At 34.2% G+C, this 13,800-nt stretch overlaps 2 protein-coding genes across 4 annotated transcripts; one reads left to right on the top strand and one right to left on the bottom strand.

Annotated features, from left to right (window-relative positions):
- On the top strand, positions 2,044–7,793 carry LOC109359975 (common plant regulatory factor 1-like). Of its 3 annotated transcripts, none has more exons than XM_019604680.1 (13): positions 2,044–2,296; positions 3,343–3,403; positions 3,496–3,558; positions 4,791–4,880; positions 4,996–5,079; positions 5,403–5,444; positions 5,536–5,696; positions 5,840–5,888; positions 5,980–6,025; positions 6,383–6,615; positions 6,751–6,828; positions 7,025–7,150; positions 7,234–7,793. In XM_019604680.1, the coding sequence occupies exons 2-13, from the start codon at positions 3,350–3,352 to the stop codon at positions 7,471–7,473; spliced, it is 1,266 nt and encodes a 421-aa protein (XP_019460225.1). In that variant the 5' UTR covers positions 2,044–2,296; positions 3,343–3,349; the 3' UTR covers positions 7,474–7,793. The 3 variants fall into 3 exon arrangements, with proteins under 3 accessions (XP_019460225.1, XP_019460226.1, XP_019460223.1); XM_019604678.1 differs by having other exon boundaries at positions 2,048–2,296; positions 4,791–4,886; positions 4,999–5,079; XM_019604681.1 differs by lacking the exon at positions 5,403–5,444 and having other exon boundaries at positions 2,046–2,296; positions 4,791–4,886; positions 4,999–5,079.
- Positions 8,943–13,692, bottom strand: LOC109359974 (4-hydroxy-tetrahydrodipicolinate reductase 2, chloroplastic-like). Its single transcript, XM_019604677.1, has 8 exons — positions 13,345–13,692; positions 12,069–12,306; positions 11,467–11,600; positions 11,298–11,372; positions 10,311–10,412; positions 9,866–9,975; positions 9,659–9,746; positions 8,943–9,284 (listed from the first exon to the last, which is right to left on the bottom strand). Exons 1-8 carry the CDS (start codon positions 13,567–13,569, stop codon positions 9,216–9,218), a joined length of 1,041 nt encoding a protein of 346 aa, XP_019460222.1. The 5' UTR covers positions 13,570–13,692; the 3' UTR covers positions 8,943–9,215.

Raw genomic sequence — 13,800 nt, 5'->3', positions numbered from 1 at the left:
ATAGTCTCATGAACTAGACTATTCTTTAACTTAACTCCTGAATAAAGTATTGATCATCTTGACTTGATAACTTGACATGTGTTGAAATATATAATATGATCATTTGATATCTGAAGACACTTGTTAGTGTGCTTGAAAGGGTGCAAACTCAATTAGAAGAGTAATTAGAACTAGTGATGGCAAAACAGGTAATAGTTGAGGGTTTGCACGCATAAATTTTTCGCGGGTGAGGTACTCTTGTACTTCCATCAACAAAAGCTCATACTCAGAGACAGAACAAGGGTTTTAACTTTTAACATATGGTGGGTGTTGGGTTTTGTAATAGGTTTTGTTGGCTTTGATATTGATAGTTTTAGTTAAAGTAGCCAACATGAGAAAGAATAATAAAATGGAGAAAATTTCAGAAGTGGCTGAGGGTTTTGATTCATTCTAGATTGGAGAAACTAAACTGTCATTATTTTTAAGAGAACAAAGTATCTCTTTGTATAACTTATTTCCCTAACTTTATTTATTGTTTGACATGTGTACTTCAAAATAATGTTATTTCTCATTAATTTCTTCTCCAATTTCTACCTTCTAATATTTTGTTGTGGTATTAAATTAACTCATATAAATCAACAAGACGATGATATAGTGATGTAAGACCTGGTAGACCTCAGAATGATTAAAAGGACAAAGATTTGATTCTTATGAGTGACATTTGTAGGAATGAATAATCATGCATCCCAAAGGGATTAATTCCTTATCAAAAAATGAAATGATATTATTAATAGTACCAAAAAAAATTAACACAAATAATCGGTACCCAATTGTTGTTTGCTTTGAGCTTGATCCTTATCAACAAAACAAAATTATGCAGAGCAAGAAAAAAAAATTATCACTTTGATTACATTGTCTTTATAATTTTAGGTGCAGAACATCAATAATGTTAAAAGTGAGGAAAAATTCTGTAGGCTCTATCCTAACACGGGTACACCCATTTGCCATAACTTATTTGCCATATAGCAGCACATTAAAATTCGTCAATACATGGATAATTTTTAGAATATTTAAATAAATTAACAAAATTTATGAAGATCTCCCCAATGTCTTTATTATTGATTTATTGGTGCAACTCAACAATGTCTTTAATTCCAACCTGAATTGACATTCTCATAATACCCAATATGCCTATTTTCTCATTCTACTCTGTCATTTGTTGCAATTCCCGCAAATTCCCAACCCAAACAATTAACCAACTCTTGTTAAATTGGAACAAAAATCATCTAAATCATATCTCGTACCAACAATAACAAAATAAAAATAATAAATATTTAATTTTGTAATTAACTTACAGTTTTTATTGATACGAGAGATAATTTGAGAAACCAATTTATGTTTGTCTCCTCCAAAGATTGCATGTTGGATAAATCCATATCAAAGAAACAACCAAAGTCATTGAGGAATAGCTATATTATTGACAGCATTATGGTAATCATTGAAATAAATTTCCCTAAGTTAAGATGGATTAACCTATATCTCTGATCAACTAAGATAAATTAAATGAACTGGCTACAATATTGTCCATTCAGAGTAAAATTTTAAATTACTTGATTATATAACTTTGGTAAGTTACTTTGTAGCTACAAGGCATGTTGGGTATTATATGGTAATTCCACTAGGAGAACCAGACGATAATTTAGAGTTGAAGGTAGGAGTGATGAACATAAATCTTTTATATTGCTGAATGAAGATTTTATTTTTATTTCAATTTGTTAAATTTGATTTGATGCAAGTTTGTTTGAGTACTTGATCTTATATATTTCACTCATTATCAATTCCAAAAAATATCAAATTTAAGTTTTCTGTCATTCTAAAAATCTAATAGGACGATATATTACTTGACCGATATGTTTTTACTTTTTAGTGTAGTGTTATTATTATTATTCTGAGTTTGAATTATTATTATTATTTTCTATTTCCGCTACAGTGGTTGGCTACGTGTACGGTTGATGATGATGGAAAAAACAAATGGCCAGCTCAACAACCAACACAGTCCCCATCGTAGATATACGCTCCCAACCGTATATACGTCATACCATATACGCCAACTCTACATAAGACACGTGTTTGTGACGTGGAATTCTCTTCCTTCTCTCTTCTTCTTTCTTCTTCACCACAACATCACCCTTCTCTCTCTCTCACATAACCTCTTTCCTCTTCAAAACTTTAATTTCAGGATAATTTAAGCTACTTGGATTTGTTATTGACCCTTTTTTTCTCAGGTTTTTTTGTAGAAGAGTTGGGTATTTGTCAGGTACGTTGAATTTTGTTAAAATTTGGAGTAAACCTCATAAAGATTTGATTTTGTTTTTTATTTTGTCTCTGGGTCTGGTTATTTTTAAAACATCGAAACTGAAGCGTAGTATAATTTATTTATTTATTGTGTTGCGTTGTCAGTTATTCTTTTCCTTTTGGTTGTTATATATTTCTAGCTAACTGAAGAAAGAGATTAGAGCTAATAGTTCCCTTGATCTCATACTTTATGTATTGAATTCTATGAGTTTGTTTGTTTTTCTATGTTTGATTTGATTGGGCAAGGGTCTTCATTCCATTTTGGATTTTTATGTGATATTTTTATATTTAATTTATTTTTCCCATATCAAATAGCTGAAAATGAATAAAGGGGTATAGGATTAGGATTAATACCTTTAAATTTTATTCTATAGAGGATGAGGTAGCAAATTGAGGCATTTCAATTGTTCTGTCTCTCACCATGTGACAGTGAAAAAAACTTTTTGGAAGGCTTTTTTGTCATTAAGTTCTCGGATTGTGCTGTTGAATTTGATTTTCTAAATGTCATTCTCTCTGTTTGGTTTGTGTCCATCATTTTCTATCTTGCTTGTTACCAAAAAGACAAAATTGACCCTTCTGTCATAAACTGGGTTTTATGTCTTTGATTTCATTTTGTCTGTGGTACTTACCAAGAAAAGATGTCATCTTTGTATCATTTCATGCCATTTCTATAGTAGCTTACAAGGTCATAGTGTGGAATCTGTTTTTGTTTTGCTAAGGAATTATTAACCTAGTTAGCCAAATCTGTCACTGTTATTACACTGTTGCTAGAAGCCAAGAATTTCTCACATCTTTGATGTGATGATGTTTTTCATTTTGCATCTGAGTTTGATGAATAGTAGCTTCAATGTAAAACTATTGGAATACTTTTCCTTTTACTATTTTTTTACCTGCCCTTATAATCTCTGTATAATTTTTATATCAAAAGATATATTGTGCTTGTTTCTACCCAGGATTCTGTGTGTGCATGTTTTGAATTGCATAAATCCTGGTTTATGAATTTTGCAGTTGATTCATGGGAAACAAGGAGGAAGAGAAATCCGTGAAGACTGAAAAGCCTTCTTCACTGGTAACAATTTAAGCTGAGAACAGTGTTTTAGTTTGTATGGAAACATTTTAAAAGCATGTGCCTAAATACTATTTTTCTTACCTTGTGAACAGGGTCAGGCTAATCAGGCCAACCAGCCTGGTGTTCATGTCTATCCCGATTGGGCTGCCATGCAGGTTACATTCCTTTTCCTTTCGCTTCCTTTGTATCTAAGGGTTTGCTTGCGAGTTGGTTTTTGAAGGATAACAGAGGAAAGGGAAAGCCTTTAGAGCCATGAAATACACCCGTGAGATGGCTCTCAAGCCTTCCCTTCTCATTTCCTCTCCTCTAAAAACAAACTCGCAAACAGACCCTTAATGTCTGAAGTTTCCATTCTACTTTCTGTTAGACAAATTCACTATAATGTAAATAACTGCTGAGAAATGTTAGTAATCTGCTTCTGCATACCCTTGGCAAACATCAGCTACCTGTTATTCACAAAATAGTGTCCATGTATTTCCATTTTGACCTATGATTGAACCAATGATCTATTGAAAACTATTTGTTTTGATCCCTTATGTGAATTATCAAATATTTTTTCCTGTATAGAACCTATCAGGTATACTGTGCTGCCAATGGTGCATTGTATTACTTATTCTGAACATCATGAGTTGCTATAAATATCAGAGTAAATTACACCGACACCCCCTGAGTTTTAGCGAAATTACACAAACCACCCCTCACTTTTCTACACCTATACAGACCCCACTAATTTTTATACTTTCATTACACTGACCACCCCTGCATGAGAAATAAGTGTAATTTTTTAAACAAAAAATATGATAAATGCAATTAAGTTAAACAAAACATGGTATAATGTGGAGACAAGTCCAAATAATATATGAGTCGATACCTCTTTATTATTTTTGGTTCGTTACGATATAGTATAAGAGCAATTTAAACAATATTTCTTTAGAATTGTTGATGCATTTTATAACCAAAAATAATAAAGATACATTGATTTGTATATTATTTGGATTTTTCCTCATAATATACCATATTTTGTTTAACTTAATTGCATTTATCACATTTTTTTGTTAAAAATATTACACTTATTTATCATGCGGGGTAGTCAGTGTAATGAAAAGTATAAAAACTATGGGAGGTTTGTGTAGGTTTAGAAAAGTGAGGGGTGATTTGTGTAATTTCACTAAAACTCAGGGGGTGTCAGTGTAATTAACTCTAAACATTAACCCCCTAATTTAATATCATGCTGAAATTCTGCACCATGTTGCTAGTAGTTTTATACTCAATTGGGCTAAGAATATCTCTAATGGGATTTACATTTGCCCTGGGGTGTTTTCTCTTTTGAAAATAGTTGCCCACTAAAAATGCTTATGATGATTTGAAGTGTTTATTATATCTTCAGGCATATTATGGCCCAAGATTCAGCATGCCACCATATTATAACCCGGATATGGCTTCTGGTCATGCTCCTCACCCATACATGTGGGCTCCACCACAGGTAGTGCCCTGAAAAATCGTTTACTTTGTTACATCATTATCTGTTTCTTTGGTTGTAGTGTTATATATACTAGATGTCAAGGATGAACAATCTACCAAATTGTTTCTTGCAGCCTATGATGTCACCATATGGGCCCCCTTATGCAGCAATTTATCCTCATGGAGGGGTTTATACTCACCCTGCGGTTGCTATGGTAAGTCTACATTATTGTATTTTTTTTATAGTTATTGCAACTTTTGTTTATTGTTTTTGGACCATGAATTGTTTGATTTAAGCATTGTATAGTTTATGAATGGACCATAAAAGGTTAGGAATACGCTGAGTTGTGATTCCTTTCTTTCTATTGGTCATAAGTAATTCTGAAGTTATTTATACCAGGATGTTTTTTCTGCTGTCATTAATCTCTCCAGTTTTTTGTGTCCAAAATGTAACAAACTCTTGTGATTATATCATAACTGCTATTGTTATCAGTAGCAATCTTTTCATCTACTCATGAATAATATTGTTAATATATAGGGGCCACATTCACATGGCCAAGGCGTTTCATCTTCACCTGCTGTACGTTTTGATTTTTTCTTAGATCTCTTCCTACTCTTTTGGTTCCTGGAATTCTTAGTTATGATGTGTCTGACTTGGGAAAAAAATGCAGGCTGGAACTCCTTCAAGCATTGAGACACCAACCAAATTTTCCGGAAATACTGATAAGGGTTTAATGAAGAAACTGAAAGGGTTTGATGGGCTTGCAATGTCAATAGGAAATGACAATGCTGGGAGTGCAGGACGTGGAGCTGAAAACAGGCTGTCACAAAGGTTTGATGATCTGTTTTCTTTTTATATGATTGTTGTCAGAATGAACTCTGCTTCCTTCCCCCCGTATTGGAGATTGGTCCTTGAATTGCTTATCCTCTATATTTCATGTTGATAACGGAACAACTTTATGATGTCATTGTCAGTGTGGATACTGAGGGTTCGAGTGATGGAAGTGATGGCAACACTTCTGGGGTCAGGATTTTCTTACCATTAGCATTTTCCCCTTTGCATTTTATGGATCATGAGCACTATCTAAACTATGATGTTTGTCAATATATCTCAGGCTAATCAATCAAGGAAAAGAAGCCGTGAGGAAACACCAACCACTGGTATGACTCTATTCTTCACTAAGTGTCATATCTTGAGGAACAACGTAAATTTTCTTGATAATTACGCTTCTTTTATTATCAGTGTTCGCTTGGTGTCAACCTGTTCATTGAGTATGGTCTTGATAAGTTGTATGCTATCCTATTATTTATGCACAGTAAGGTGAAACTACTCAAGTTTTTACCCTTATGATTAGTTTGAAAAATGTGTGATACAAACATGAGCTTTTACCTGGTTTTAATACTTAATACAATCAAGTTATTGATGTCCTATGCATGCAATCATTAATCAAATCAAGTTCACACTTTCAGAATGTAATATTTATCTGATGGATATAAATTTTACGACTGTACAAGCAGATGGAGAAGGAAAAACTGAGATGCAAGATAATCCAGTTTCCAAAGAAACTCCTTCCCTTAAGGTGATGCCAGTTACGCCAACCAGTTTTGCAGGAAAATTAGTTGGACCCACAGTTTCTTCAGGTATGACCACGGCACTGGAGCTGAGGAACCCTTCAGCTGTTAATTTTAAGGCAAATTCCACAAGAGCCCCACAGCCTTGTGAAGTTTTGCCTCTTGAAGCTTGTTTACAGGTATTTCATCCTAAATGGTTCAGATCATATCTTGTACATTAGAAATGCGTGTGAAATATGTTAAAACAATAGCAAAAAATTCTTAGCTTTTGGTGACAATTAATTAATTTCTGTTGGTATGTTTGAATTCCTTAGAATGAGCGTGAACTGAAACGTGAGAGGAGGAAACAATCAAACCGTGAATCTGCTAGAAGGTCCAGACTAAGGAAGCAGGTATAAATTGTTGCAGTTTTATTTCATAGACTAGTAAACATTTTTGCTTTTTTTTAGCTGTCTGATAAAAAAACACAACTTTCTTTACAATCACATGCTTGAACATTTGTTGCATGTCCATGTAGCCTTAATAACGAAAAGGCTAATCTGATGAAAGGAAAGTTTATGACTAATGAATTATATTTCCTCTCTTCAGGCTGAGGCTGAAGAGTTAGCTCGAAAAGTTGATAACTTGACTGCTGAGAATGTATCACTGAAATCAGAAATAAATCATCTGGCTGAAAGTTCTGAGAAACTGAGGGTGGAAAATGCTACAATGATGGTACTGTTTGCATAATATTCATCTATACCCTGCCATTTTATAGGTATTCTATGACACTGAGTACTTAATTGATTATGACCCAGGAAAAACTGAAAAATGTTCAAGTGGGGCAAGCAGATGAGATCATTTTGAACAGCAATAACATCCAGAGGACAATACCTATAAGTACAGAAAACTTACTATCAAGAGTTAATAATTCGGGTTCCGACGATAGAACTGCAACGGAGGATGAGAATGATTTTGGTGAGAACAAACCTAAATCTGGGGCCAAGCTGTATCAACTACTGGATAATCGTAGACCTAATGCTGTTGCAGCTGGTTAAATCGGTAATTGTACTAGCTGATTACGTAGTTTGGCATATTACAGACCCAAAATTACTGCTAACAGTTTTCAGAGGGATGGATCAGCTGAATTTTAGAATCTATATCCATCTATACCAGAACTAATTATTTGGTTTTCAATTTCGTAGGACGTAAACTATGTATTCTATTAGATTTGACCTTAAAAGGTTGTAAATTGAAGAGTTAGTATAGACTTTAGATAAAGGTTATTGAACTGTTTTACAATTGGTGTGTATTAAAGAGTGTGTTAACCTTCTAATAGTAACTGAATAAAGGTATTCAAGACTTTATGTAAGCATTTCTTCATGATGTGGCTTATGGCATGCATGGTTACCAATACCTTTTGACATTCATGTTGTGAAAGGAATATGAATCTTGATATGTTTGGGATTTGAAACCCTAGCTAGGTTACTTGAAGAGCTTCATTTGCTCTCTTTTCAACATCATGAGCACTATATGGTTTAGTCCTACTTGTCATAAAACCTTCAATTTCTCTAGTAAACTATGTAACGTTTTCTACATGTTCCTTGAGAATGATTTTGCGCTTCACAACTGGGAAGACAAGGTTGATGACTTTGGTTTTATCGCCGATTAAGAGGAGATGTGGAGTGTTGTGCGAAGAATGTGATGTAGGTCATGTCCGTGAATTGCCGAAGGAGAAAATTTGCCTGAGTTTCACAATGATTTGATAAAGGTAATGATCATGGTGTTGTGGAGAATTGAATTTGAAGGATTTTGCAATGCATTTGGATCTAGATTTGGATTTGATGTGAAAGTGAAATGGAAGAAAATGAAATTGTATTGAAATGGAATGAATTGTTACAATTAAACTTAATGGCTAATCCATAAAGATAGATTAAACAGCACGGGGTTGTTGTAGATCCGAGAATGCTACCCACAGTGATCTTTCATAGCTTACTTCACGTGGGAGAATGCATGAGGTTAAAAATTACTACAACAATTGTTGCATCAACTAACTTTTTTTACCTTCAACTATTTTTTATAGTTCAATTGACTTTGTCCATGATTTAGTCTTCAAAAAAATAGTGATTTAGTGATGATCTAACAATTTTGTCACTATACTTCAATAAGATCAGTCTTTTTTGCCCCTTCACAAATAATTAATGTTCTTGGATGAGTTAAAAGACTTTTTTTATACTACCAAAAGTATACTCTCACTTTTTGAGTAAGGAACTAATTTCCCTCCCAACAATATCGCTCTCAGGGACGTTCTAAATTTCTAGTATTTTCTAGTTTGATATCCTTGTGATTAGAACTTGAAAGTGCTTTGTTTTCCTAAAGTTGAGTCCGGTAGACCTATTAGGGGAAAGCTCTTTTAGCTCCTATTTTCCAAATTAATCTATATGAATCAACAAACAACATAGTGAAAACAAGGGTTCAATTTCATTAGTGCAACACTAACGAGTAAAAGAATATATAAAACAAATGAGAAAAAGAAAAACAGTTGCGATATGACATTATTAATAAATGCTAAGAAAGTAAACAAAAATGTGGTACAAGTTGATCCATAAAATTATGTGATTCCACATTTTTGGACCATTAACTACTTACTAATAATACATAATACACTCGCTAAGCTTTCCTCAACTTAACAGAGAACACTGAACTTAAGATGAAAAAGGCTCAGCTCTCATAAACCAGAATGTCACACCTCTATAACCAAGTTGTGGAATTGACATCCTGCCTCCAGATTCCATAAATTTCATCGCATGTTACCCTCTCGCAGGACATCGATCATATTGTATATTCTCTTCTGATCCTTTGATTCAATCTGCATGTGTAACAATTTCACAGTAATAATTTGTAAGTAATGATTGGTTAAAGTATTATATGTCATGATAGGTAGAATGTCATCTGTAATTATATACCATCAGAAACTTAAAAAACTTCTGGGTATAACATCACTTTCTTTGGGCTAAGAGCTTTGGCATGATCTCAGTAATGCATTACTTGTTGAAACTATTTTAAAAAAGATAATCAGTAATGCAACAATCAGAATGACAGAATGAAGAATGAGGAATCCAGTCTCGGGTGCTGATGAACAACACCAAGTATTTATGGTTCTTAAAATGGAAGAGCACTCCTAATTAAAGGTTAAGAAGACAATCTGATGACAAGGGATGCATTAAATGTAAGTATTAGCACCTTCTTAGCTAAGAAAAGTGCAGCATCAACAGTGCCTTCTGCATAGATTGATCTACCACAAACATTATGTTGGAATTCAAATGAAACTCTGCAATGTTTTTTTAAAAGAAACAGATCATAAGAATGAAGAATACTTCAGTGGGAACTGACAAGAAAAAACTCAACATATGAAAAAATGATAATGAAATGAAGGCGTTTAGTCTTTACGTTTCGTCAGGTGATGTCAAATGATACATATGGAATGCATGACCAGCCAAGTGCTCCTCCGGGACGCCGACCATTTCAAGTTGTTGCTTGGGATCCCTGATCAATTGTATCTAACAAAATTCATTGGGAAAAAAGAAAAAATATCCACTTAGATTTCTCTCTTTTTTTCTAATACAAATTCCAGAATAGTGCAATCTGTATAAAGACCAGAATTACAACAAGTTGGTAATTTTTATTTCAATGCACAGTGTGAGCTAACATGATGCTATGCATGGCAAATGGCAATTGATTCTACATTAACCTTAATATCATTGACATTTAAGAACTGGTAATTCTTAAATTAAGTGGTCGGTCAAAGTCACTGAATAGGAAACTTACAAGAGAAATGATAACTAACATGTGATTAGAAATAGACCTCAGAACCATGCAATGTGATTTAACAAACCTCATCCATATTGAAAGACACCCCCAGTTTTTCAAAGCAAGAAATCACAGCCTTGGCAGTTCCAGATGCATCAGCTTTGCCGGCCTGATGAGACTCCAATACCTATGATCTCGGAAGAGTGCATCAGATTTTAATTTCACGTCAAGCAGAAGCTTAATTAAAAGAAAAACATTAAAATTAAGAGTTTGTGAATTGGCATATTTTTAGGAATAGGAAACCTAACACTTTCATTTAACAGTTATGTAAGCAGGACCTTCTCTACAGAACAGGATCTCTTGAAAGTATCTCAATCACATACCAAAAGTAATATAAGGTATGGTATGGTATCTCGTGTTAAGATATGCAAGTTATAAAACTTCTGCACACTTTTGACTTGGCAATAAGTACAACTGTTAGCTCAGCATAACTGTAACTTCTCTTTCAAGTTACAAGCAGCAGGAGAATAATCTCCACAACCATAGATCCCCATGATGACCAACAGGTCAAGGGTTCTATTCCTGGGAGCGACATTTGTTAGAAGGGGTAGCCACGCACCCCGAAAGGGATTGTTTCCTTACCCAAAAGGGTGAGGTGATACCCTTGGTAGTGCAACAAAAAAAACCATAATTGCCAGTGCTGTAACTATAAAAGTTGCAAGCAATGAAGCAACTCGTTTACTTGCAACTCGGTCTGTTTAGATTTCAAGCAATTTAAAACTCTTGACATTTTATTTGTATAAACTCTCTGTTTGATTAACACTCTCTTCTGTGATTTTATTGAGTTTTAGGTTCGGTGATCGTACGAAACCCAGGGGCAAAAGGATGACTGCTTCCCCATCCTTTACTTTCTAATTAGATAAAACAGAAAATTCAAGAGGTGTACTAGGATAAAGGAGTTCCTAAAATCCCTCAGAAAAGCAGAAACAATTCAAGAGTGTAGTAGGATAACTAAGTTCCTCAAAAAAAACCCTCCTTGGGTCTCAAAATGTCAATGTAGCAAAAGTTTTACCTGCAAGGAATACCCAGAGAAGGCACCGGGAAACTGCTCTGCCATAATTTCCATAGCCGCAAGAAAAGCAACAACCTAATGGGAAAACGCATACCAGCATGACAATGACATAAAAACAGGTGTAAAAGGCATGAAAAGTTGACCAACGTTCTCTTAAATTATTACATGCCTGTTTTCCCATTTGTGGAGATATCACAGCATAAACCTTTGCGTCTTCAACAGTCTTACGCAACAGCTCCCTATCTCCACCAGTGGTGCCCATCACAAAGGGCACCCCAAGCTTACAGTATAACTCTGCATTACCTGTGTATGAGAACAACGAGGAAAAAATAATGTTAGTTAATAGATGAATTAATACAACACCAACACTATAAGATTTTTCATTAAACCAAAAGTCACATTATGTTACTATCATGATAGCCAGGATGCCCAGGACACATCAGGCTTTGCAGAGTCATAATATACATTGGTCACGTACAACAAACATATTCTATGATGTCAAATGCAATAACCTCAATTCCTATGTTTAAAATGTAAAGAGTTGTATACCAATAAGTTTTTTTAAAGAAATTCATTTTGAGATAAAGTGTGATTACAGCATGCAAGAACTATGACTTTGTAACATGACTCACGGATTTTAAAGTTTTTGGTCTTTACTCTTTCAATTATCACAAGTGAGATTTCCTAACTTATTTAAGATGGAAACAAGTGAATATTAAGTTTTGGTTTATATGTCTCCGCTAGAGAGCAAATATGCTTCAAAATACATACCATTTACTGCAGTTGGTGCTGTGTAGTCCACAACAATCAAATCTGGATATTTATCAAGAACAGATGCAAGAACGCTTTCCCTGTCAGAAGGACCATGCACAAGAAACTCAATCTCACCAATCTGAAAAGTTTTCCCAGATTCCTCTTCAAGCCCAAATGACACAGGAACAACATGCAATCCAGCAGCTTGTGCTGCTTCAATGACAGCCTTTCCCATTTTTCCAGTACATGCATTAACCTTAATAGAATGAAGTTACATTAAATGCCTCCTCTACTTTCTGATTTATAACTACTAACTAGTGTTTCAAAATAACAATGATTGGCAGCATTGGTGTTAAAATAAAGATAGGCATTATGCACAATACCAATAATCAGAAAAACTTGGCAGTTATGCCTATATGCAACTACGGACATGACCTTTAAATAAATAAAAATCATTAAACTCAGGGTAGACATGTCCAAGCTTACACATCAATAACAGATTAAAAAGTGGAGAAAACAGAAGGGAAGAATGACATTGGTAGAAGTGATTAGGACTTATGTGCTGAAACAGATACATAGTATAGCACGTCAAGAGACATATATAAGTAAACATACAAAGAGCTCTTATATGGCCTTAGAATCAACTAAGATTAAAATATCAGCCCCAAATTTTAAGGATTAATTTTCTTTCTAATTAAAATAAAAAAACTAATATGGCTTATACCCATTTCACCCATTTCATGAGCAATTGATAATATCAATCAATATAGATACTAAGCGGTGCTCTGACTACAAATACAAATTCAACCAATAGTTGATACAGTAACTCAGGAAATTAGATTAACCAGCTACTGCTGAAAAGGGAAGAATTTGATATAATAAACCTGAAAGTAACTAGGAAATTAGATTTCATGTCATAACCTTTAGCATTGAGTTTAATTTTCGAATATATTAAAACCAACCACACTTGAGACACAATCTCATTCCAAAATCGGACATGAGCATAAGGTTCATAGAGCATTGCAAAACCAAATAATAAGCTGGTCACAAAAAAATAAAATAGCAATTGAATCAAAGCACGTTTAAGTAAACAGGTTAATTAAACACTTGCATGATAAGTTTATTTAACCAGGTTTAAGAGTTCATTGATAAAGTTATGGAAATGAGCTTAAAAAACTTATGAAGTCAAAAACTATTGTTATAAGTTTCTTTTTTATGCCCAAATAACATTTTTTTTTAAAACGCTCCCTTAAACATAAACCTACAAAAACGAAAACCCATTATGAGCAATCACCATTATTGGATGGCCAGTGTTCTGTGACGAAGGCACAGACTTTTCAAGAAAAGTTTGAACCGGTGTGGCTGCCATTGACACAATGGGGAAAGAACGCGATCTTCTGTTATTGTTCTGCGAAATTGGTACAAAGCTCATTGCTCTACCCTCTCTGGAGACAAATGCGAGTTGATTGTGGTTTCTGTGAAGCACACTGGTTGGGGTTTTCAGCAGAGAAATTGCCATCAGAGAGTGTGAGCTCAATTTGGGGTTTAGGGTTCAATGATTTAGATAAGCTTTGCGCGCCGTTTAAGGTTTTTGTTGTGTTGCTGAGATTTATAGAGTTTTAAGCTTTCATTGCTCTGTTAGGGAAATTAAATGAAATGAATTGAAATGAATCTTGAGATAACTTTTGGGCCTCTTTTTCCTCCGTCGGGCCCAACCGTTGAAAATTTGTTTGATATGGACATTTCAACA

Source organism: Lupinus angustifolius, chromosome LG11 (assembly GCF_001865875.1).
Source record: "Lupinus angustifolius cultivar Tanjil chromosome LG11, LupAngTanjil_v1.0, whole genome shotgun sequence".
Lineage (NCBI taxonomy): Eukaryota > Viridiplantae > Streptophyta > Magnoliopsida > Fabales > Fabaceae > Lupinus > Lupinus angustifolius.
Note: the sequence above shows the minus strand (reverse complement) of the source record. Positions and strands in the feature narration are given on the sequence as shown.

Excerpts from the sequence above, each read along its gene's own strand:
- LOC109359975 (XM_019604678.1), top strand. The coding sequence starts at position 3,350 with ATGGGAAACAAGGAGGAAGAGAAATCCGTGAAGACTGAAAAGCCTTCT. Across the intron at positions 5,445-5,535 it reads GCGTTTCATCTTCACCTGCT|GCTGGAACTCCTTCAAGCAT; the intron begins GTACGTTTTGAT and ends AAAAAAATGCAG. Across the intron at positions 5,697-5,839 it reads GAAAACAGGCTGTCACAAAG|TGTGGATACTGAGGGTTCGA; the intron begins GTTTGATGATCT and ends TGTCATTGTCAG.
- LOC109359974 (XM_019604677.1), bottom strand. The coding sequence starts at position 13,569 with ATGGCAATTTCTCTGCTGAAAACCCCAACCAGTGTGCTTCACAGAAAC. Across the intron at positions 11,373-11,466 it reads CTCCACAAATGGGAAAACAG|GTTGTTGCTTTTCTTGCGGC; the intron begins GCATGTAATAAT and ends TTTTCCCATTAG. Across the intron at positions 9,976-10,310 it reads TGTCTTTCAATATGGATGAG|ATACAATTGATCAGGGATCC; the intron begins GTTTGTTAAATC and ends GAATTTTGTTAG.